Genomic DNA, 26,146 nt, shown 5'->3' with positions numbered 1-26,146 from the left:
AATGACACAGTGGCAACCGGGCCATTTTTAGACTGCTTTTAGATTGTTTGCATTCCTTTCTCTAGCCCTTCAGTCCAGTATGAACTTGCTTCTCTCAGTGCAATGTGTATTGTTGAGACCAACAGCTACTTTCCTTAGTTTTAACAGCAGCGACAGTTGCTTCTGGCATTACAAGAACGTTCTAGAGGTTAAAATGATGTCAAATCAAATCAAATAAGTCTTTATTTCGATTTTTTTCAATCATAAAAGACGTTTACAACCTTAAACATTTTCAAAAAGAAGAAGAAAAAGAATTTTTTTTTTTACAATTAAAAGTTATTCAGAATTACCCTTCATTGACAGCTAGTAAAATCCACAATTCATCACTTCGTCTCTCAGTTAATAGTTATTATTGACCAGCCACTAAACTTAAAATCCATAAATTACAATCATTAAATAAGTTACATTAAAGATAAAAGACATGGATAATTAAAAATGTGTCACAATTCATCGCTAGGTACATTACTCTCTAGATGCATTTTACAATTTCAGATCTCAAGTGCCATCAGGCCAAAATTACTGTAAGCTCATTTTGCGGGCCCGAATTATCCACATCCAGTGGAGGAATTTAGCTATGGCTATAACTACGGCTTGGGAGTTGTCAGTACGTAGAATCCTGAGTGCCTCACAACCCGTTTGGAGGCCTAACTGGACACAAATAGGTTTTAATCAAGATCTCCTAGGAACCTTATATTCTGGACAGGCAAAGAGGACATGCCCAATGACTTCCCGCTGATCAGGACAAAAGGGACAGGCCGAACCTTTTCCCCCTCGCCATTTTACAGTGAGAGCATTTAGTGGTAATGTCCCCACCCTAAATTGATGATATTTCTTCCTGTCCCCAGGGATGGTGATCCAATCCCAATATGCCTCAATGGACGGAGATTGCTTAAGTTCTAGGAAATCTGCCGTAAAAGAGGGTTCAATACAACGGCCAAATTTCTTTGTCTCGAGCATGTTCCAGTATAGGTCTCGGAGTGTTTTTTTTGGTGGAAAGAGATTCCCCTCCGGGTCATCCCACAATGGAGATAATCCCATAGCCTTATAGATTACCTTCACCTCCCTCATCCATACTATTTTGTGGGCCTTATCAAAGTCTCTTACCACGAGGAAGGCCCGTGCATACTGGGAGAGTTCTGGAGTAACCCATAATCTCCTCCAGTAGGCAACTGATCTATATCTGGCCATATCCTCGAGGCTGTGAGACCCTAGGTCGTAATGGAGAGGGATCAATGGAGTGGAGGCCCGTAAACCTGTGATATTGCGCAGAAATTTATTTTGTGCACCCGTCAGCCTTTTCAAATTACTGAGCCCCCACAGTTCCGCCCCATATAGAACTGCTGCTCCAACTTTAGCATCATAAATCTTAAGAGCCGGGGTAATTGGCCTGGTGTGAGATAAATAAAGTTCCTTAGTAAGTGCCCCTGTCAATTGTGAATGTTTCGTGACCAATTGGTTGGTGTGCTCTTTCCAATCTAATTTGGATGATAGGGTTATGCCCAAATAGTTAAATACTTGGGTCTGCTCCAGTTGAACCCCATCCATAACCATCTTCCCTCTGACGGATTTATTTTTCTTATGTAGGATCATGAACTTTGTCTTTGATGTATTAATGACAAGACCATGGTCCTTGCAAAAAACCTCGAAGACTCCAACAGCCTTTTGGAGGCCCTGCTGTGTCTTCGAAATTAATAAGGTATCGTCAGCAAACATCAACAGGGGGATCGGCTTGCCATCCAAGTTAGGGGCATCAGTTGGTTGCTGTTCAAAATAGCCGATCACCCTGTTGATGTATAATGAGAAGAGTGTAGGGGCAAGAACACACCCTTGGCGGACCCCCCTAGCGATAGGGAATTTATCGGTTACGATTCCCTGCTGATTCCAGCGGACCCGGGCATTATTATTTTCATGCAGTCTGATCAGAAATGACAAAATATCAAGTGGGATGCCCTGCTCTTGTAAGGCTGCCCATAGCTTAGTGCGGGCACCAGATCAAACGCTGATTTAAGATCAACGAAGACTGCAAAAAGCATACCCCCCCTAATAACACCACACGTCAGTATAATAAAACAAATCTAAAAACTTGGTCAATGGTACTGGTGTGACTGCGAAACCCTGCCTGTAGGGGGGACAGAATGTCCTTTTCTTCTATCCAGCCCTGAATACGCTGCAGTAAAAGCCTTGCCACTACCTTTTGTATGCATGCAATCAGGCTAATTGGCCTGTAATTCCCTGGGTCCGAGCACTCCCCCTTTTTAAAAATTGGGATAATCTCGGCACCCTTCCAGGACTCAGGTATTGGTGAGCCCATCGCAATGCCATTGGCCAACAGATGGATGTAGGAGGCCCAAAGATCCTTGTCATGCATAAAAAGGTCTGCTGGAACGGAGTCCAGCCCTGGTGCCCTAGCTTTAGGGATATTGTTCAGAGTTTTAATAATGTCAGCTTTGGTAAAGGAAAGATAGTTTGTGTCCTCAATTGCTTTTAGAAGAGCCTCACTCTCTTCTCCATCCTCGTTCACAGCAGTAAACTGGGACGCATGGTGAGACACCCAGGCATTTGGTGAAACATAATTGATAGGTTCACCCCTTTTTATCCCCCTTCCCCATTTAACCATATCCCAAAAGAAGCACATAGATCTTTCTTTACTAGCACTCAGGAGCTCCCTCCAGTATTCATTATCCCAGTCTCTTTTTGCCTTAAGTTGTGTTTTTTTGTACGTGGCTCTGGCGATCTTAATCCTTACTATATCTTTGGTTTTTACTGCATCTGATAGGGCTCTGTATGCAACCCTACAGGATTTGCCATACACTTGATCATTATAAAATGATGTCATAATAAGTGGAAGAGGGCACAGCTGATTGATGCACAATACAAACAAAGTGACATACATTTACATGTAGATATTAAGCTAGTAGTGTGTGGGTAACATACACTTCTCTCCCCCATAGATCCCAACACATTTGTATCAAATTCAAGCCTCTTAGCTGATCTGATTCACTGTTCACCAACTTCTCCCAGCCTTTTGTAAATGGTCTCTCTAACCTAATTTCCAGAATATCTTCTCAGATATGCTCTGTAAACCAAGTTCTAATGCATTTAGGTTTAATTGCTGTTATCGGACTTGCCCATCCATAAGTTTAGAATGACTGTCTAAACAATGTTCCAGTACTTTACCAATATGGTGCGAAATTTGTATCTTCCATAAATTCTACACCTAAGGAGCGCGAAATCTCATAATTGTTATCTCAAAATTATGTGAAATGTCAGAAAATTGTGAAAAATTATACGTAATGTAAAAAAAAGTGCACTTCGGGTGATCTCGAGTGAACACTGAACGCAGGTGCATTCCTCACATTCAAAAGCCGCCGACAAGGGGAATGGCTCATATTGGAAATTTCTCCTATGGCACATTATCTGTTAGAATCTATCCACTGCAAGACCTTTTATGCCTGAACAGCTTCCACGCCAGAAAATGTAATAAATTACACAATAGCGTTACCTATGACATTTTGTAAAGTATGCATAATGGCAAATCACACATGCTTGCTGTAAAATTAGCATGGTCTTACTTTTCACACGCTGTGCTGAACTGTGCCTGAGCAAATAAGGAAAATCTGAAATATTTGAATGAATGTGCTGCCTCCAGAGCAGCCGCCAGGGCAGTGCTTACAAGTGAAATAGGGATCAGCTGTTCAAAAGCTGCTTCATGTTTCACAGTGCAGGCGGCAACCCACCTGCACTTTTAAGGGAGATTAGAGATCCCCTTGCAGTCAGGTGCAGTGGGTGACTGCACCCGCATGCAGGGTAATGTCTGAGAAGGTAAATAGGACCCGGGTCTCCCCCTCAAGAGGGCTGCTGTTAGGAGGCGCACTGAAAGTGCACTACCTTTTTTGGCACACTTTCAGTACACCGTTTAAAGGCATGTTTGCATCTGTTCCCACATCAGTAACACGGCATGGGCATAGAGGCAAAGTGATTCCCTCATTTACATGGAGCCACACCCACATGCAAATGTGGAAACGCCCTCTTATGCTAGCACTGGAAGAACTTGTGCACCAGCGCTATCTGTATTATAGAAGGGGACACACAGGCGTCTGCGTCTCCTTCTCTATTACCATTGTGCATGGGGGGAGCTTGAAGTGGGCAGACATGCCTCTTGCACCCCCTTTGCACAATGTATAAAACAAGCCTAGGCCGGCAATGAAGACACAATTCATCCATGCATCCATGGACACCTACCTACTGTTTTATTCCGCATGGCACTTATACAGTGAGTGACTCCTTTGGGGCACAGGTCAAAACTGCCAGAGCAACTGTTTTTGGTGACGCTTAAGCAATTCTCGCAAATGAGGGAACCCCCTGAAAAGAAAAGAATGTTTATACTGTTAGATTTTGTGTGTGTTTAGATTTTCCATTATGCAACCATTTTACTACTGGGCCCAGCACATTTGTCAGACACTTATATTTATGATATGTTTTGGCTCTGAGAACGTTTTCAAAGGTACACCCTGGCTCTACTGTACAACATATTGTAGGATACATATTGGTATTCGACAAAACCACACCTACATTTCTTTTTTTGAGATTATTGTCCAATCTGGGGACTGTGTACAATAAATGATGCTGAGCCACAGGCTGGTGTATCATTTATAATATTTTATGCACCTAAGAATTTGCGTGTGAAGGAAATTGCTAAAAAGAAACAAACACTGGCAGTGCTAATAATTCTGGCTTAAAACTAAAAGTACCTCTTCTTTCCTTGAAGTACTTTAGGAACTCACTAAGTTAGCATTATTGCACTCTGTCACTCATTCATGGACTGATAGACCGATTCATCCATGCAATGGGTCATTCTTGCATTTAGCCAATCATGCACCCACAATAAAACATACTGAGAAATGCCCACATGTACGATAAATAAAAAGAACGCAGAAAGAAAAATGAAAACAAGCCACCTCCTAAACTTGGTGAGAAAACGCAAATATAATATTGAACACAGGAAGAGGCGGTCACCTTCCACTGGTATTGTACACAGTGTACAACTGTTTTACATTCAACATAGATGCCACATTAAGTAGCAATGTATTGGCCACCTTGGCGTGGTAAACATAATGACACAGTGTGCAGAATACAATCTTAAAATGCTATAGCCATATTAAGTCAAGGTGGCCGACATAACACTTCTAAATATGTTGACCATCTTGGAACTATAAAACAATGAAACACTAGGCAATACCATTTCAAGATAGGCAACCATTTTAGAAATAGTGATTTGCAGTAGGATGCAACAAATGGAATTTGGGACAAGCGAGCAGCCGGTAGAAGTGTGTTTGAGCTACAGGAAGCTCATGAAAAAGAATGAAAGCAATGAAAGCTAACCAGAATGTGCACAATACAATCTTAAAATGCTAAAGTCTATAGTGCATCAATGTTGTATTAAGCCAAGGTGACCAACATAATACTTGTAAATATTTTGACCATCTTGGAACTATAAAACAATGAACACTATAGGGAATATAATTTCAAGATGGGCAACCAGTTCAGAAATATTGACCACAGAGGATGCAGCAAATTAAATTTGGTGCAAGCGAGCAGCTGGTAGGAGTGTGTGTGAGCTGCAGGATGCTCATGAAAAAGAATGAAAGAAATTAAAGCTGACCTATGAAATCAAAACATGGAACACTAATGGATCGGTCACCAGTTCATACAAAGAAGTGCCCTCATTTTCAGATGGATGTGCACTTATTAAATCAGGTCAAATGCTGTTACTCACTGACAATTGCAGATATGGGCAAAATGATTTCCCCATGTATAAAGCTGTCATGGAGAGAAGCAGAATAAGAATGACTCTTGATCCAATAGAAGAGGCCTGGCCCAAAGGCACTTAATGGATGTATGTAAGGAGAGTTTGTTTTGTACAAGGACCTGGCAGACACCACCCCACTTAAGAAGGCCAAACAAGGATTACTACAATGCCAGTCTTCTTCTCAAAGGGTTGTCCGAGGCATCTATGAGATTCCACGTAAAAAAATTGATATCAGTCTACAGCGTTCAATACAGTGTCAAAAGAATCAGACTATAAAGGCCTATTGGAGTAATCACAATAAGATGGCCAAGCCTAATTCCTTTGTAATGTTTAATAATAAACATATCAGGCCTTTAGCATCTGACATGTTTCCCAATGAAGACCAGTCAAGACTATAATCTTCACTTTTGAGTTATCGCCATGCCAAACAGAGGCCTCATGTCTTGCACATAAGCCGGCAACCATCAACAGTCGGAGATTAACAAGTATAAACAAATTTACAACCCCAGTGAAATCAGCCTGACAAGGATTATCACATAGCAAATTTTCAACTACAAGTGTTTGTCCACGGGGGTAACCAAACTGCACCCCTTGATTATAATGTACATCTGTGATATTCCTTGTAATAAAATATCTGTCTGCAGCCTTTAACTAAGTGTAGTGACTATCCACACTAAAAGGCCCTTTGGCATTAACCAACACTTTGCACAATAAATTAGTCAGTCTTACTGCCTTTTTCAAAACTTTACATTATAAGCATATCAGAGGCAGATGGATGGATTGCAGATGTGCAGGAAATGTTATGGTGACACTGTCCCGCCAACGCAAGCTGCTGCCGGTGATGCCACAGCCATGGCCACAGCAATGGCCGCTGCAAGCACTGCTAGTACATGGAGGCCCAAGGGCCTTCACGATCAAGGCTGCCTCCATGCCCCATCATTTTGGCTCTACAGGACGACTCTAAGGGGAAACTAGAATCCCGCAGGATAGTTGTTAGTCGGCCCACCTGAAGACCCTCATCAGGCCCAATGCCAAGGAAGAAGAAGCAGTGCATGGCTGGCCATACAGCAACAGCAACAGCACCAGCTGCTGGAGATTAGATCCTAATGGGGCACAAGAATTGAGATGACAAAAGTAGGCATCAGTAGTCCTTGCACACCTGGTCCTAGCCTAAAGTTCCTCCCTTGTCCTTTATGTGTGCGCCATACAAGACTTGAGTAGTCTCCAAATAGTCTCATACTCCAAACCATATCAAACTCTGCATAGTGCAAAGGAAGTTGGTGCTCCATGAAAACCAAGATCTGTGCTCAATGACGGCACCCTCAGGTTTCTTCTAGGCACACAGTGTCAGTTTCAACTGTAGAGTGCGGCGATTGACAAGAACTGTATTTATTTATTTTACTTATTTGTGTATTTTGTATAGCGCGCAGGTACCCCAACGGGGTGTCCCGTACTGTAGATGACTATTCAGAGAAACACAATTCATGGCTTATGACTCACGGTCAACAGAAACGTTGTTTCCTTCTGCATTCCCAGTGAGAACTGTGCAAGAGCAACATCCAAACATTAGCTAAAGAATTAGAGGGAGAGAGACAGATGCCTTTTTGAGAGTGGAGGACATCTCTCCCACTCTCCCTTGATACTCAAAAGTGCGTGGTGGTGTCAAACCTAACCCAACCAGGTTAATCAGGAAAAACCATGTTGGCGCTGAAAACCACTGGGCGTAAGCAGAGGTGCGCACATTCTTCGAAAAGTAACAGCATTCGGCACTCCATTCCATGAAGTGACAAGCAAACAGAATCCACCAGCAAACACACTTTGGCTCCAGGAGCATACACTTAACTAACCTACAAAGGACTCTAGAAGGTTGTTGGGCAGGCGGCCTCTTCCACCATTTAATTTGCCTCTACCTTGGAAGCTACCCCCTAGTTGCAAGAAGTTAGTCTGATGGAAACGAGTACACTAGCGTATACTTTGGTCTCATGCTATCGATCTCCTGATCTGGTTGAAACTATTGTAATATTAAACAACATTCAAAACTCCCCAATGCAGCCACATCAAATATATGAAATGCAGGGGACTTGGGATGTTCTGCTAAATTAATTCCAAGTGTCAGTAGACATTCTAATGTATCAATCAAAGAAACTTGACCTGTGTGTCAATTTACTTAATACTTTGGCAATCTATGTCACTGCAATCAACACCAAAATAGGGGCATTAATTGATGTGATCCAGCGACCAAAAGCAGATGTGGCTCCATCGGCAGTGGCATCTACCTGTGGTCTCATGATTGACAAATTATCCACCCTTCCTGCATAACGTGATGCAGTACTAAACTAAATAAAACTCCAACTTACCAACTTAAGCAATGAGCTGTGCAACTAAAAAACAAGCAATCTAAATATTACCTGCAATGATAACTAGGTAAATATAGTACATAATGACCACAACCTCAGAGTAGGTTGAGTCTACAGACCTCTCTAAAGAGACCTCCTCATATCTTTGGAGCAACTGATTCTTGGGCCTGGACTAACTAGTCTCTGTCAAAAAAGCAAGGCAAGCGACAAAGAAAGCACCACAACAATCAGCCCTCTAAAGGGGCCAAAACCAAACACATGGATCAGATATATTCCATCTTCAGAAAAGCATACAAAACAGTAGTGCCAGTTCTGGAGTCACCAATGGAGGACATAGCAACAAGAGCAAGCTGGAGATCCCCAACAATAGCAAGATCTTACCTTGCAAAAAAACTGTAACAGAAAAAAAGTGGTTGTGTTTTGTACTTCACCAAGAATACACAAACTACAAGCAGAAGCCTGGGTTATCCAGGAGGAAACAGTTCCCAGTGACCACCAGCAGCAATTAGACAAGTTTGTGAAAATGAGACCATCTAAAACCACCAAATGGGTGACCCACCAGATCTTATGTCCTGATCAAAGAGTATTACACAGCTCTAAAAACCCTCAGTGCAGGAAGGTGTTATACTTGCAGTAGAACATGTGAGGTACCTCCAGACCTACCAGACATGGAGTTAATAGAACCAAGCAACGGTGCCATCCTGCAGGCCACAATAAAATTCAATCGAATGATAATCACAGCAACTTGAAAGCTGAGAGGAAGGACCGGAAGGCAGTGATTAATTAAATTCATTCAAAAAGACCGACTGTTAGATCTGGGGTTTCTGGTTGTCTAAGGCTTACGCCAAAGCCAGGCAGAAACCACCATTCTAGTCAGGGCAAGGGAGTCACACGCCAAGATAACCCCTGCTCACCCTTTTGGTAGCTTGGCACGAGCAGACAGGCTTATCCCGGAGGCAATGTGTAAAGCATTTGCGCACGCACACAAAAGCAACAACATCCTAGGCACACCACAAAAGGAACTCCACACAAGGTTATATAAAAATAACTTTTGCATTGTCAAAACACATCAGATAGTAATCACACAATAGACATTGTGCCAACTGGCACGGGCAATATTCACAAGGGATATGTACAAGACAGGGCCACCAGGACCACTGTCAGGGATCAGCACTTTTAGAACTAGAAATACTGTTAGAAATAGCACGTTGTAGATCATAGAATAATAATCACTTTAGCACACAACCAGTAACTGCTGGTACCAGGTAAGTACCACCTACGCAACCCTAACCACCTTAGGAGAATATTACGCAGGGAACCATGGGCTTCACTAGCACCACCTGTACTTGGAGAAAACAACCACCTAAGTATCACAATACCTGTAGGGGTATAAGCATGAACATATTACACATGATGCATCACAACATTCAGAGGTGTAGGGAAGGAAAACACATGATGCATCAAAACACATTCAGCGGTGTAAGAACAAGGCACATGATGCATCAAAACACATTCAGAGGTGCAGCACAGGAAAACACAATTGCGCCAAACTCACATAAGTCACCACCTGTGACTGTCCCTAGGCCCTCTGGCCTTGTTGGGGCTAGGACGCCCTGTGTCCCAATGTCAGGGGGGCCTAAACATGGCAGCTGCCCACTAAGTGCTGCGCACCTGAGAACAATCACAAGGGCCTAAACGTTGCAGCTGGCACTAAGTGCTGCACAGCTGTGGAAGGCCTGGCACCACTGTGCCATCTCTGTCCCTCTCAGGGACTCTCTCTCAATTGTGCCTAAACGGTGCAGCTGCCCACTACTTGCTGGGCAGCTGGAGACAAAACTGCGACTGGGGCTCTCACTAGCCCCTAGAACAAATCTGCGCCATCTGTTGGAGCCCCACAGGCTCTGAAACTCTGCGCACGTTGGAGCCACACAGGCTCTGACACAACACATGCCCCCAAACGTTGGAGTCCGCCGGCTCCTCAAATAACTTTGCCCCCTAAGAGCCCTCTAGGCTCTTAAATAAACATGTGCATTGGAGCCACAGAGGCTCTAAAAATAATCAGCCCCATATCGTTGGAGTCCCTCTTGGGGGACTCGAGGTAAACAAATGTGACCTGAGCCTCTCGTGGGCTCTAAAAATGCCCCCGAGCCTCGCAGGCTCCAAATAACCAAAATGCCCCCAAGCCTCGCAGGCTCTATTCCAGCACTGGCACTACGGGGCTTCTGGGGCTATCCACAAGACACTTGCCCCACTTTTGCAGGAGCGGCTCGCTGCACGACGGGGCCGCTCAAAACTAGGGCCCTTCTCCTCTCAGGGAACGACATCCATCCGCCCGAAGCCCCCCCAGCCCTTCTCACCTCATTGGGCTGCTCAGGGGTGCTCTCTCTCATGCTGCGGGCCTCGCCAGGACACACGGTGGGGGCAGGCACCGGCAATGTGCCTCGAGCCCCCTCCGCTTTCAGTTACCTTCTGCTGGCGTCTGCGGGGCTCTCCCTCGGTCACGGCAGGCGCCATCCTCTTCTCTGGTGCAGGCGGCGGGCACAAGACTTTCTTAGCAAAAACGGAAATCCCGCCCGCCGTCAGGCAAAACAACGCCTGACTACCTGTTTGCTGGCGTCCTCAATCCCGGTGCTGCGGCGGTGATTTAAACAGCAGAGAATTAATTATTAAAATAAACAGGGTGGCACCCTTAAATTAAATTATAACGCGAATCGGGCGCAATGCAGGTTAGGCAACTGTTAATCCACAGTAGAGCACCAAAGACTCACTCGGGGGCACAAAGGGCAGGAGCGCTTCCCTCCTAGGGAAAACAACAGCGCTGTGCCCAGAAATTAGAAATAAAGCGCTCTCAAGGCACTGGGGGCATTGATAGCACCAACAGGCCCCCAGAGATGACCCCTATAGCATGAAGTGTCCCAGCCACACAGGACAGGGCTTCCAGGGAAAAGCAAAGTCCCCCATCCTCTCAGAAAAGGCAGAAGGGACCCCAAGAGTCCTTCAGGGCATCCAGAGGCTGGGCAGGGCCCAGGGAGTCAAGCCTTCCCCTGGGCCCCAGCAGCAGCACACCCCTGGCAGATTCCAGTTAAAAACAAGAACATTTTGTAAGGGAACACAGCCCCTTTTTATACAGAGAAATCCTTTGTTTAAAGGTGCAGGTTGGGGGCAAAACCAGGCGCAGCTGGTTTGGAGTACTTTGTTTTCCCCAGTCACCCTTTCCATTCACCAGGCAGGCTAGGGTCATCAGTCGCACCACAGGGGGCGGAGCCAGCATTGTGTGGGGAAAGCCCAGCCCTATTTTTGGGTAAGTATCAGGGACCCCCTGTTAAGGATCAACTCCTGGGTCAGGGAAACAATAATTTTGAAAAAGCACACACCCAGGCAGACTTAGGCTACAAGGAACTGGCTAAATCACAACACATTTGTGTGAACACATTATGATAAATACACAAAAAGAACAATTGGTACAACAGACTGTTATGATATCAAAAATTATATTTTTAATTTCAATTTCTTTTAAAACATTTATAAAAAGACGAGTTAGTGAATGTCACTTGAATATATGTGGGGTATATAGTTATAAATTTGATACATTGATAATGAATAACAATTCCATAGTATATTGATAAAATCAGAACAGAAAAGAAAACAGTTAAAATTCAGTTTCAGAGTTATTTCTTCAAATTTTTGTTAGACTTGGGCTGTGTCAACGCGTTTCGACAATCTTTTGTCTTCATCAGGACTTTTTAGAATATGCAGCCACTTTTTCTCTAAACAAAATAAAACAATATTTTTAGATAAATATTTGGCCAACGCTTTCTAGGTTACAGTTAGCAACTCTTATTTTAAATAACCGAGGGTGACCAGCAAATTACAACAGTGCATAACAGTCCATTGATGATTAAAAATATTATCCATCCGTTCTAAAAGAATCAAAAAATAAATTCATTTCCTTAGCCAGACTTGTATTTGCATATACGTGATAATACAGAATCGTAGAAACCAACAGAGCGCATTCATTTTGTTAATAATCACTACATTACTCTATATCTAAGTTCTAGAAAAACTAGATGGGTAACCATTGTCTCAAGATGGTAGATGAAACAGAGGGAGAATAGGTATATGGCGAGGCGGGAGTTTTTTTTGAAACTACATATGTTATCTAATCATTAGGGGCTCATATTTCTTAAACAAGATCAAAAGTCATTGAGAGAATTGTCATCCTAGTCTTGTTATAATACATTATTAAGTAACCAAGCAAATCGCAGTATATATTCACCATTATTTTGTTGCAGCTATTCGAAAAACTGGAGTTGGGAGTGAGGCACCTTCTCTATAATAGATGAGAACGGTATGTGATATCTGTTTAATAAAAAGATAAACCATATTGGAATTTAAGGTTCTAAATGCATATTTTAATTTTCCTAAGCCAAACGAGTTTCCAACTTTGACCCCTATTTTTTTATATTCATTGGAGGTTTTACCTGATATAGCAGTATTCACTGCAAGCTTCTCACCCCCTCCTCTGTTAACTTCTCTTGAGTCTTCAGCGTTAAATAAAGCCACGACTCGATTTCTGTAGCCGTAGGTGAAGTAATCAACCACTTAGCCGTTACAAAAAGGAAAAATCCTGTGCAAATACAACATGAATAAACTCAAATCTATTTATTCCGTTGATCTTGCTATTTATCAGTCTTAGGTAATGCTCACTGTTATTATTCTCTACTCTTTCATAATTTACCTTATTTGTTGGGTATAGTTGTTCTAAATCAAAGAGTGCGTGTAGAGGACTCTGTATCTATCAGGAGCTGCGGTTTTTAGGGGCGTGGTTCAGCTTCGCCGTACCCGGCGTCTTACGAATAATTTTGGTCGAAGTTAGGACTACTGATTGTTATACTCTTCCAGGATCATTCTAAAATAAGGGAGAGGGAAAGAGTAACGGTCATTTGTTATTTATTCCTTCGTTTTGGTCGATGGTCGGTCCAGTTAAATAGACACCTTTCGCCCTAGTCCCTTAGTGTTATGTTTACCTGGCGGATTCAATCCGATTTGATGAACGGAGACGGAGGCGTTATTTGCTTTCCCGGGTCCTATCGTTGTACGGTGTCCCCGCAAAGGTATCAATTGCGTTAAGCCGGGTGCCCGTTACGATGTAGTATTGGCCCAAGATTCTGGGGGAGATATAAAAATGAAGAATACACAGTCCTTAGTGACTATTTTATGGTTACTAATCATTAAGTCCCCAAGATGGAGCCTCACTGAAGCGGCTTCCAGTTCAAATAGGACAAGGTAATCTGCAAAGGGGCAGGTATAGCGCAGAGTTGAGTCGGCTCTTACCGTGTTCGGGATAGCAAGATTCGGCACGTCTCCTTCCGTCAGGGCTCCAAGCGAATGAATGAAAGATCACGAGAAGTCCTTCTTCTACTCCTTTAAATGTAATCCCTAACGAGGAGGCGGGCTCAGAATTTAAAAGGATATTCCCTAATTCACAGTACAGATTAATCCTCAAAATTGAGGAGGGCGGGTCTCAGGATTTAAACGTATATGCCCCAAAACTGCGACCAATAATTAAATGTTCAGATATAAAACATTTGAAGTTAGGTCGTGGGGAATGCGCTTAATAACGATTAACTATATTCTTAGATTATTGCGTTCTCCCAGGGTAGATCTTGGTTCAAACCCTGGTCAAACGTCCCAAGGGTGAAGATCCAAAAGACCTCACGTTTCTTTCGAATTTGATTGCCACCTTGGTTTTCTTGCAAATGTATTTTCTCCAGGATGCGCCATCTTATGTCCTCCGGTTTATGTTTATACTCTACAAAATGACTCACAAGTGGGGCTGCCAGTCGTTTTGTCTTCACTGCTGACCTATGTTCAGTAAGTCTCGTTTTAATCATACGTGATGTTTCCCCGACATAGCCCAAATTGCAGGGGCATATGATCAGATATATCACGTTTTTCGTGTTACAGTTCCATAGCTCCTTTGCTTGAATGGTTGTTCCATTAAATTGCATGCTGTCACCAGTTATAATGCTATCACATGAGTGACAAGACCCGCACCGTGAGGTACCTCTCACTGCATTTGTTCCAGTAATCGATTTCTGGATAAAAGTGGTATTCTGTGTTTTGAACTTGTGTCGAGAATGAACTATCTGATCCTTTAGATTCCGATTGCGTCTATGTGCATACATAGGTTTCTGGATTTTCTCTTGGTTATCTGAGGAATTTAGTAGATGCCAATTAGAGTTGATTATTTGTCTTATTTTTGAATCCATCGTTGAGTGTTTTGTTATGCACACTAATTTGGGATCAGTTTTTTGTTTTTGGGAATTCAATAAAGTGTCTCGATCGTAGAAACGAACTCTTTTGTAGGCTGTTCTTACTAAACGGTGCGGATAGCCTCTCTGTATGAATTTCTCTTTCATTTTTACTGCTTGGATGTCAAAATCTTTGATATTTGTGCAGTTCCGTCTGACTCTCAAAAATTGAGAGAACGGTATACTATCTTTCTGACACCGCGGGTGGTAACTGCTAAAGTGTAAGAGTGTGTTCCGGGCAGTAGGCTTAGAGTAAAGGTTGACCTCAAGAGAGCCTCCATTATTTTGTATATAGATGTCCAAAAATTCAACTTTTGACTCGTCTATATGTGCAGTAAAGTGCAGGTTATTGTCAGTGAGGTTCAACCAGAGGAGGAATTCCTTCAGAGTCTGTTCCCCATCGGTCCATACAAAAAAGATGTTGTCTATGTACCGGGACCAATGGGAAACAGACTTGAAGAATGGTGCTATTTCATTATAGATGAATTTGCTCTCAAAGAAGATCATGTAAATATTGGCTATCGAGGGCGCCATTGAAGCACCCATGCTTACGCCCTTGGTTTGCAAGAATAGATCACTGCCAAATTCAAAGAAATTTTCTTTTAAAACCATTGTTAGACATTCTTCAATGAATGTCTTGCAGCAAGGGATCTGATGTAAGTCAATAAACCATGAGGTGGCTTCAATGGCTTCTTTCTGAGGTATATTGCTATACAATGACTCTATGTCTAGGGTCACAAGTAGATCTCTGCCCTCATTGAATGGCAAATTCTCCACTTTTTTAATGATGTCACCTGTATCTCTCACGTATGATGGTGCCAATGAGATATACGGTCGTAGAACTTGGTCTAAAAACTTGGAGATTGCTTCCAGCGGAGTCCCAATTGTAGAAACAATTGGTCTGTAGGGCGGATTTGTTTGATCCTTGTGGATCTTGGGTAATCCATATATGCAAGAGGTTTTTCTTTCCGAATTATTTAGATATTCGAATTCCTTTTTGTTTATGATACCCTCATTTAAGGCTTTTGTCGTTAGTTTGTTTATGGTTTTGACTATTCTTTCCGTAGGATTCGAGTGGATCTTTTTATAGAAATTTGTGTCGTTAAGCATCTTTCGCATATTTTCCTCATATATGGTACAGTCCAAAAGGACTATCCCTCCACCCTTGTCACTACTCTTTACTACGATCGTGTTGTCATTTTTCAATTTTTCAAGGGAGTCATGCTCATCTTTGGATATATTGTATTTTGGTTTAGGGATAAACTTAAGAGCCTGTTCTAATCTTTTGATGATAACCTTCTCGAAAACAGCTACTTCGGGACCTAATTGTTGTAAAGTTGGGGTGAAGGTGGAGGGTAAAGATACAATATTGTTGCTTATATTATCCAATTCCAATGAATCATTCATCATAAAAAACTTTTTTAGTCTAATTTTTCGTAAAAATGAATGAATGTCGCAATAGAGTTCGAAGATGTTTACTTGGGCATGAGGGACAAAAGTTAGGCCTTTGGTTAGAAGGGACACATCTGAGGGGCCAAGGACATGGGAGGATAAGTTAAAGATTGGGATCACATCCCGTTCCGCCAGTATTGTTTGTTCCTTGTTTCCAAGTATCTCTGAGGTTCCGGGGTGTATTGAGCTGACTGATAATTGCCTCTCGAGTGATTTTGGAACCTGACTCTTTGGTGGTTCCCTCTCCCCCCTCGGTGACCTAAAAAAGGTCGACGGTTATTTCTCTGTCCATTCCTAGGATCAAATGGTCTGTCGTCCTGATAGCCCATAGGCCCTTCTTCCTCTGAGTCTATATCTGACCCTGATGAATTTGAGAAATTTTTGACCTTGTGTTGGTAAGTGTGTGTCTGGGCGCCTGAAGTTGGATCACAATTGAAAAAGCCTTCCACAATATAGGGATAAGTTTTCTCAACCGAGTAAAATCTTTTATCTTTTGTGAACTTGTCTTCCTTCCTTTTTTTTAAATAATCAGAAAATGATACTATATCTTTTTTGATAGAGTCCAGCTGTTTATCTGCTTCATCTAGGGTAGTAGACTTTTTTAGTTTATCCTCGAGTACCTCTATTTCCTTCCTAATATCAGCTGCTAATTCTTTTGATGTGGAGATGATTAAAATCATCAGGTCTCTTGAGCAGCGGCTCGCTATCATGCTCCACTTTATTAGAAAGGACTTGATGTCTACAAAGAGTCCTGGGATAATTCGAATCCTTAAACCCATGGGGATTATGCCGTTCTTGAGGTAGTTCAGCATAAACTCCCCATGGGCTTCTATTCTGACCAACTTTTTCCGAAGATCCAAAAGTTTGCTATATTCGCTATGGTTATGTTGGTTACCTATTTGATTTTCACCAAAATTGACATTAGTCCCTACTAGAGTAGCAAAGTCCTCGTCCGAGAACCCGAAGGTCTGGAGATTTGCCATTCTGTGGTTACTATTACTTGCGATGTATGTTGATCTGTTGGTGAGGTGGATTCCCTAGATCGTTATTATTCCTAGTTGGGGTGAGGATGTATTTATATACAATTAGTGAGACGCTCTATATGAGGTTTCTACGATTCTGTGCGCAGAAAAAGGGGGATAAACAGAAAGGTAACAGCCCCGCACGGATCAACCGTGGGTAATCTTGGGTAAGTATCAGGGACCCCCTGTTAAGGATCAACTCCTGGGTCAGGGAAACAATAATTTTGAAAAAGCACACACCCAGGCAGACTTAGGCTACAAGGAACTGGCTAAATCACAACACATTTGTGTGAACACATTATGATAAATACACAAAAAGAACAATTGGTACAACAGACTGTTATGATATCAAAAATTATATTTTTAATTTCAATTTCTTTTAAAACATTTATAAAAAGACGAGTTAGTGAATGTCACTTGAATATATGTGGGGTATATAGTTATAAATTTGATACATTGATAATGAATAACAATTCCATAGTATATTGATAAAATCAGAACAGAAAAGAAAGCAGTTAAAATTCAGTTTCAGAGTTATTTCTTCAAATTTTTGTTAGACTTGGGCTGTGTCAACGCGTTTCGACAATCTTTTGTCTTCATCAGGACTTTTTAGAATATGCAGCCACTTTTTCTCTAGACAAAATAAAACAATATTTTTAGATAAATATTTGGCCAACGCTTTCTAGGTTACAGTTAGCAACTCTTATTTTAAATAACCGAGGGTGACCAGCAAATTACAACAGTGCATAACAGTCCATTGATGATTAAAAATATTATCCATCCGTTCTAAAAGAATCAAAAAATAAATTCATTTCCTTAGCCAGACTTGTATTTGCATATACGTGATAATACAGAATCGTAGAAACCAACAGAGCGCATTCATTTTGTTAATAATCACTACATTACTCTATATCTAAGTTCTAGAAAAACTAGATGGGTAACCATTGTCTCAAGATGGTAGATGAAACAGAGGGAGAATAGGTATATGGCGAGGCAGGAGTTTTTTTTGAAACTACATATGTTATCTAATCATTAGGGGCTCATATTTCTTAAACAAGATCAAAAGTCATTGAGAGAATTGTCATCCTAGTCTTGTTATAATACATTATTAAGTAACCAAGCAAATCGCAGTATATATTCACCATTATTTTGTTGCAGCTATTCGAAAAACTGGAGTTGGGAGTGAGGCACCTTCTCTATAATAGATGAGAACGGTATGTGATATCTGTTTAATAAAAAGATAAACCATATTGGAATTTAAGGTTCTAAATGCATATTTTAATTTTCCTAAGCCAAACGAGTTTCCAACTTTGACCCCTATTTTTTTATATTCATTGGAGGTTTTACCTGATATAGCAGTATTCACTGCAAGCTTCTCACCCCCTCCTCTGTTAACTTCTCTTGAGTCTTCAGCGTTAAATAAAGCCACGACTCGATTTCTGTAGCCGTAGGTGAAGTAATCAACCACTTAGCCGTTACAAAAAGGAAAAATCCTGTGCAAATACAACATGAATAAACTCAAATCTATTTATTCCGTTGATCTTGCTATTTATCAGTCTTAGGTAATGCTCACTGTTATTATTCTCTACTCTTTCATAATTTACCTTATTTGTTGGGTATAGTTGTTCTAAATCAAAGAGTGCGTGTAGAGGACTCTGTATCTATCAGGAGCTGCGGTTTTTAGGGGCGTGGTTCAGCTTCGCCGTACCCGGCGTCTTACGAATAATTTTGGTCGAAGTTAGGACTACTGATTGTTATACTCTTCCAGGATCATTCTAAAATAAGGGAGAGGGAAAGAGTAACGGTCATTTGTTATTTATTCCTTCGTTTTGGTCGATGGTCGGTCCAGTTAAATAGACACCTTTCGCCCTAGTCCCTTAGTGTTATGTTTACCTGGCGGATTCAATCCGATTTGATGAACGGAGACAGAGGCGTTATTTGCTTTCCCGGGTCCTATCGTTGTACGGTGTCCCCGCAAAGGTATCAATTGCGTTAAGCCGGGTGCCCGTTACGATGTAGTATTGGCCCAAGATTCTGGGGGAGATATAAAAATGAAGAATACACAGTCCTTAGTGACTATTTTATGGTTACTAATCGTTAAGTCCCCAAGATGGAGCCTCACTGAAGCGGCTTCCAGTTCAAATAGGACAAGGTAATCTGCAAAGGGGCAGGTATAGCGCAGAGTTGAGTCGGCTCTTACCGTGTTCGGGATAGCAAGATTCGGCACGTCTCCTTCCGTCAGGGCTCCAAGCGAATGAATGAAAGATCACGAGAAGTCCTTCTTCTACTCCTTTAAATGTAATCCCTAACGAGGAGGCGGGCTCAGAATTTAAAAGGATATTCCCTAATTCACAGTACAGATTAATCCTCAAAATTGAGGAGGGCGGGTCTCAGGATTTAAACGTATATGCCCCAAAACTGCGACCAATAATTAAATGTTCAGATATAAAACATTTGAAGTTAGGTCGTGGGGAATGCGCTTAATAACGATTAACTATATTCTTAGATTATTGCGTTCTCCCAGGGTAGATCTTGGTTCAAACCCTGGTCAAACGTCCCAAGGGTGAAGATCCAAAAGACCTCACGTTTCTTTCGAATTTGATTGCCACCTTGGTTTTCTTGCAAATGTATTTTCTCCAGGATGCGCCATCTTATGTCCTCCGGTTTATGTTTATACTCTACAAAATGACTCACAAGTGGGGCTGCCAGTCGTTTTGTCTTCACTGCTGACCTATGTTCAGTAAGTCTCGTTTTAATCATACGTGATGTTTCCCCGACGTTATTCATTATCAATGTATCAAATTTATAACTATATACCCCACATATATTCAAGTGACATTCACTAACTCGTCTTTTTATAAATGTTTTAAAAGAAATTGAAATTAAAAATATAATTTTTGATATCATAACAGTCTGTTGTACCAATTGTTCTTTTTGTGTATTTATCATAATGTGTTCACACAAATGTGTTGTGATTTAGCCAGTTCCTTGTAGCCTAAGTCTGCCTGGGTGTGTGCTTTTTCAAAATGAAGGCCCAGCCCTATTCAGGCCCAGGGGCACTCCTCCCCAGCCATCAGCATGCTAATCTCAACACTCACCACCGGGCAGGCCCACCGAGACTCCTGGAGCCAGGCAATCACTGCCAGCAAACTCACTACACACGCACACCCATGTCTAGAAGTGGCACTTCCACAATAGACACATTCATGCCACATACATCATTACGCAGCATTCAACCTCACGAGTTCGCACATACCAAACTCGACCCTGCACTCCCCACACATCAGGAACTACCATGGTCGGTTTCGAGGGGAACCTGCCAAAAGGGCCAGGTTCAACACCGACCAGTACAAAATTAAAACAATCTGTAACGGATAAGGCACACGTTCAATAATACAGTGTGCATTTGGAAGACCCTCCAGGATATCGCGATTTCACGATTTGCCGCAAAATCGGCACTTTTTAAAAAATGCCGCGATTTTTACAAAAATGCCCGCGAAATCGGCATTTTTGTAGAAATCGCGGCATTTTTCGCTATATCCTGGGGGGTCTGCTTTATCCAAAGACATGCACCGGTTGCCCCACACCTGTAGATGATCTACAGACACTGGGGTCTGAGGGTTAAAGCAGCTAGGCTGCAGCTGGCAGTGTGAAGGTCTAGGCTCTTTGTCATTCAGAGCTGCCCGGGACTGCGCTTGTTCGCACCTCTTCCTGGCCCACACGAATGACAATGGGAGCCCTCACCTTGCACATCAACAGGAGGGGAGGGGGGGATGGGTTGTTGTCACAGAGGATCGGCCTATTTTTGCAAGGATTGTAAAGACACTTTTTTTAAACATTGTGGAACGAACAAAAAAACATGGATTGTTTTACTAACTTTTGTTTTTACTTTTGGATGAAACCGGGTATTTTGTTTTCAAAGTTTCCTCCGTTGGATTTGGCGTTTCTTTTGCGCTGTACTTGAAAGTGGAGGTTGTGCAGCAGAAGGGGGGGCTTGTTTTGAACCATGGCAGAGGGGGCGGCCAGAGGGAAGTACCGCATCTACAGGAGCGTGTACTTCAAGCGCCTGGAGATCAGGAGCGCCCCGGCGGAGGGGGCTGGGGAGCCGGAGGGTGTCGCCCGAGCCTCGGGTGAAAAAACTCCCCGGGCTCCTCTCCGCTCTTTGAGTGTGTCCAGAAAGCTGTCCAAAATCTCCACTGCCGGTGCCAGCAGCACTCCCAGCCCGGAGCCCAGGCGGCCCGCCCGCTCCCATTCGCCCTCCGTCAGGCAGCTGTCGGAGCGCTTCAGTGCCGCCCCCAGGGGGGCAGAAGGGCAGCTCCGGGACGGAGGGGTTGTTCATGCTGGGACCCCCGAGCGCAGAGGACCTCTGGGGGTGTCGCCTGAGCCCCCCGCTTCCTGCTCCCCAGGACCAAGCGAGAAGGCCCAAAGCCCCGAGGGTCCCTTGGATGATTTGGCCCTGGAGGGCCTGCGCAAGGTGGACCCCAGGGAGCAGACCCCCGAGGCCTCGGCTCTCTGGCACAGCGTCACCGAGTTGCGCAAGCTGTTCGGGGAGAGCTTCAGCAGGTACCCCAGGGGCCCCGAGGAGGGGAGGGCCCCTGGGCAGACCTGGAGGGACCCCCTGCTAGCTGCTACCCCGAGCACTTCAAGCACCCCTGGGCCGAGGGCCCCCCCCCGGCCACCACAGCTCCTCGGACAGCTTGCCTAGGGCGCCCTCTGCCAGGCGCACGAGCCTCGGGAGTGAGGGCAGGCCGCCTTCCAGCAGCAGCACCCCCGAGGGCAGCCTCTGCACCTATGAGGATGAGGGGAAGGATGGATGATGAGGGGAAGGATGGATGGATGGATGATGAGGGAATGGATGGATGATGAGGGGGTGGGTGAAAGGATGGATGGATGATGAGGGGAAGGATGGATGGATGAAGAGTGGGTGGGTAGATGGATGGATGGATGATGAGGGCAAAGGATGGATGGATGATGAGAGAAAAGGATGGATGGGTGATGAGGGGAAGGATGGATGATGAGGGGAAGGACAGATGGATGGATGAATGGATGGATGATGGGTGGGTGAAAGGATGGATGGAAGGAAGGATGGCTAAGTGAAAGGGTCGATGGAGAGAGAAAGGGAGGATGGATGACTAAAATAGTGGATGGGTGGAAGGATTAGTAAGTGAAAGGATGGCTGGATTGGTGAAAGGGTAAATGGCTGAATGGATGAGTGAATGGATGGATGGGATGAAGAGTGGATGGATAAGTGTACAGATGGATAGGGTGAAAGGGTGGATGGATAATGGAGATGAGTGAAAGGATGGATGAGGGGATGGATGAAGGGATGGATGAAAGAAATGATAGATGGAAGGATACATGATGGATAGGTTTGCAAACGGTTGAATAGGTTTGGAAATGGCTGGGCTTACTTATATACTATTGCGCGACCTCTGATGTGTCTGTAAAACGTACCTATTGTCCTGAAGTTTTGTCCTGAATTTTGAGCTCCTGTCCTGAATTTGTGTCCTGAATTTTGACCCTTTGTCCTGAATTTTTACACTCACCGTCCTGAATTTGCACCAATGCCAGTTGGTCACCCTATTCGCTGGCTTGGAGACGGAGCGCCGTGCAGAGATATCTGTCCCTCAAGATAAACAGACAGAACCACTCAGCCGAGAGAGCTGAGGCGCACACGGGACGGGGTATCTGCAGAGGCGCGCTGGACAAGGGATGAAGTCTGAGGGTTGAGCTCACCTATTGCAGACCATTTCCCCCTGGGAGTGAGCCATGGGAAAAATCCTAGAGGCGAGAAATTTAACACGGGCGTCAAGTGGCCCCATGTCATGGGTGTCAACTTCAACCAGTCCCCGCTTTTAAATCGGAGACGATTTGCAGGCTGACATTTTGCAACGAAACTACAAGTACCAACATGCAGTTCGCTACTGTGTAACAAGTGACCACTTGGCGGTTTTGACTGCTCTTTCTCTAGTGGTTAGGTCTGTCGAACGGGCATCCGGTGGGATATCACGTTGTGTTCAAAATACACTGTACTATTTAACGTGCTTACTAATAAAAGGGGCGATAGGTATAGCCATCATTAGTGCAGCAGGTACAGTGGCACCCAGCTCTAAGGCTATTGCAAGACACAAACTGACCTGCAATGGTACGCCTCTTCTGGCGCAGGGCTTTGCAACGTGACGCATCTGGGAGATGCGTCACGTAGAAATACCCCGCACCATGGTGCATCTTTTGCACCGCCGCTGCGTCACAAAAGTGACGCAACGGCGGCGTAAAAGCAGCGCAAGGGGCTTGTAAATCTGCCCCAAAGTGTCTACATTGTAAAGAAACCAAATATACATAGCTTCATGTTGTTAAATAACTAAAAAAACTAAGATATCTGTGTTTGTTGTAGGAAAAATGGCCACATAAAATGCCACTAAATTGCCGCTAAATTTCCATATTTGTGCCGCTAAATTTCCATTTTTGTGCCGCTAAATTTGCTATTCCATGCCGCTATATCCTGGGGGGTCTGATTTGGTTTACAGAGGACAATCTCTAAAAAAAACGGTTAAAACTCACTTGGGGCAGAGAATACCTATAATTACTAGGATGCAGTACAGTTGTTTCTAAGCAGAAAACTGCACTGCGGGAACTTGAGATTGCATTACATGCGCTGGGCTTCCACTCATGGACCCCGCACTGATCCCCTGCTGTGATTGTAACAGTTTTTTAACTTGTAGCGGGAAGTTTGCTGCCCTGCAGAGAGAGATGGAGAGACTGACTGTTCAAGAGTATCATCGCGGTGGGGTGGCAGTATCTTATTTGGATGGTCTGCACTTCCCATCTCAACTGGCTGACGGTGGGACCAATGCAAAATTTCATACTGTCTTCTCGTAACTGGCACATAAACTACATTAAGGAACCAATCAGTTTTGTTTCCAGGCTGGAACCTGGTCTTTTGATGGGTAGCCTCCCAGGTGGATTAGAAGCAGAAAATGTTGTTTTGATGGGACTTATGACTTATGAGTTGTGGTCCCCAATCTGTGTAGGTTTGCAGAATCATCCATCTGTGTTTTTACGCACCATCTCTGCTGTGTCGAGTGTTCAGGCTTGTAATTTGGCTGCTTTATTAACATTTTTTTAAATGCAGTAAAACGGAGGTTTTAGTCCCCATGCTTTGGACAGGTTTAGTGTGTTTAACACCTGCTGAAGCACCGTTAGCCAGTCATTTTCAATTATGTGCTGGTCTTTCATTTCTGTCCAGTACAAGGCAGCCAATGAATCTGGTGTTGCCGATCCCAATTTCCAACACAGTTTGATATGTGCATCCAGCCTTACCAGTGATTGATGGAATACCCCAAATTCCAATGGAACCTGACCTTGAGAAGTGTATTGTGGAAGGCAGAAAATGCATTTATACAGGGTGGAATGAAGTTGGTTTAGAGTGGTCGCATCCTTTCCTTTTAAAAGTTCCAAACTGTAAGTAAGTGTAGGGAGACACTAAGCTGCGATGACTAGTAGATGGAAGTGTGACGTGCACCCCAGCTTTGTTTGTAGTGTTTTAAGTTCAAAACACAGTTTATTAGCCTGGAGCGCTTCTTTGATTTAGGTGCTCTTTAAACTTTAGTCTGGAGTCCAGGACCACTCCTAGGGTATTTGCAGGTTCTGTGCATGGAAATAATTTGGTTACCAGGTGTGGAAGACCAATTGGAGCTGTTTATATAGAACAATGTCGTCCGCGTATTGGAGGCATCTCACTGGGCTCTTTGCTAGTTTGGGTGGATCGTTTTGTGCTTCAGATAACCATTTATGTAGGTCCGCCATGAAAATGTTAAATAAGCAAGGGGCGAGCACACACCCTTCTTTAGGCCGGTGTGTGTGGAGTATAAGTTGACTGTGACCCTCAATAACTTTGGTGATGCGCCCCATCAGGCTATCTTTGGCCAAGGAGCTCTCCCCGGACCATATCATAGGATGATTTTAGGTCAACAAAACAAGTGTGTAATTTAGAGGTCTTGTGAATAGCTTTTACAACAAGGGGACTCAAGGCAAGGAGTTTACTTATTGCATTAGTACCAGATCTAGACCCCATTTGTGTAATTGGAATAATGTTGCTGGCTGCAGCCCAAGCCTGAAGGTCTAATAGTTGGTTGGAGGCATGAACTTTGGCTTCAACATCGATAACGTGATCAGTTGGTAGTACTCTGGGTTGGATCGACTGCCTGCTTTGAAAATTGGATTTAATTGTCACCCCTAAATAAAAGTCACAGGGACAGCATGATATCAATAATAAAGTTTTAATGTTACTCATGACCCAGGAAAACCCTTCTCTACAGCACATCACTACCACTGACATTTTAACAGTTGCATTCCGGCCACCAGCATGAAATAACGCGGAGGAATCTACCATCAGTACTTGGGCAAATAATATAATCGCACAGCAGGTACGGAAGAAGGAAACAACATTTGAGAAGTGAGGCATAGAGCTTGCACAACACACAGAACTTGCATATCCATCATTCTTAGCCCCATGCCAAAGGTAACAAAGATGCATTTTTGGAATTACAAGTGGAAAGGTACTCCTGGAAATACTGTAGTGTAGTGTATATTACTTACAGCCCTGATGAAGTTCAAAATCCTGTTTGAACTAAACAAATTGGCTGGATGTTCGTTGTATGAGAAAAACATTTCTAAGGACATAAAGTAAAGAAATAATAAAACATATACTTTGAAATATATACATGATCTTTATGGTCTACAATATTTCTGGGTGCACCCTTCCATTCGTAATTCTAATCTATTTCTACTGGACAAAAGGTACTGAATGGTGGAGGGTACCGGAAAAGAAGTGCACTGGGCCTCAATTTGTTGGAATTTTGAGTGAGTAGCAGTCTCTTTAGTCTGCATTTGATGCATGATTTTGATTACTAAAGATACAATGTTGAACTGTTGCCGGTAGAAGATGGAACTTATGAGAAATCTGTCCCAAAGCCAATGGAGGTAGGGAATCCTACAGTATCAGTGCTCAAAGGAGCAAGAAACCACTCAGTTTTTTCATCAGCTGAAGCAGTTTGCAACTGTGGCAGCAACAGCAAGGGTAAGTGCAAACTAACTGTGGTTCCACTGGATTGGTCCTGGCTCCCGTGGGTATTGCACTGTGGTTGTAAGTGC

The 26,146-nt window shown here is 43.3% G+C and overlaps 2 protein-coding genes across 3 annotated transcripts in view; one reads left to right on the top strand and one right to left on the bottom strand.

Annotated features, from left to right (window-relative positions):
• The window catches only part of LOC144767710 (uncharacterized), a 277,762-nt gene that overhangs the window by 2,025 nt on the left and 249,591 nt on the right, over nucleotides 1–26,146 (top strand). The gene's annotated exons all lie outside the window — the stretch shown is intronic.
• Nucleotides 1–26,146, bottom strand: part of LOC144767711 (protein RoBo-1-like) — a 183,284-nt gene that overhangs the window by 109,403 nt on the left and 47,735 nt on the right. Inside the window, exon 2 of one of the 2 annotated variants that reach the window (XM_078651100.1) lies at nucleotides 4,282–4,401. The exons of the other annotated variant lie outside the window; for it this stretch is intronic. Coding sequence (XP_078507226.1) covers nucleotides 4,282–4,401 — 120 coding nt within the window. The remainder of the gene's footprint in view (nucleotides 1–4,281; nucleotides 4,402–26,146) is intronic. 2 annotated transcript variants of the gene reach the window in all.

Source organism: Lissotriton helveticus, chromosome 7, assembly GCF_964261635.1.
Source record: "Lissotriton helveticus chromosome 7, aLisHel1.1, whole genome shotgun sequence".
Taxonomy (NCBI): Eukaryota; Metazoa; Chordata; class Amphibia; order Caudata; family Salamandridae; genus Lissotriton; species Lissotriton helveticus.
Note: the sequence above shows the minus strand (reverse complement) of the source record. Positions and strands in the feature narration are given on the sequence as shown.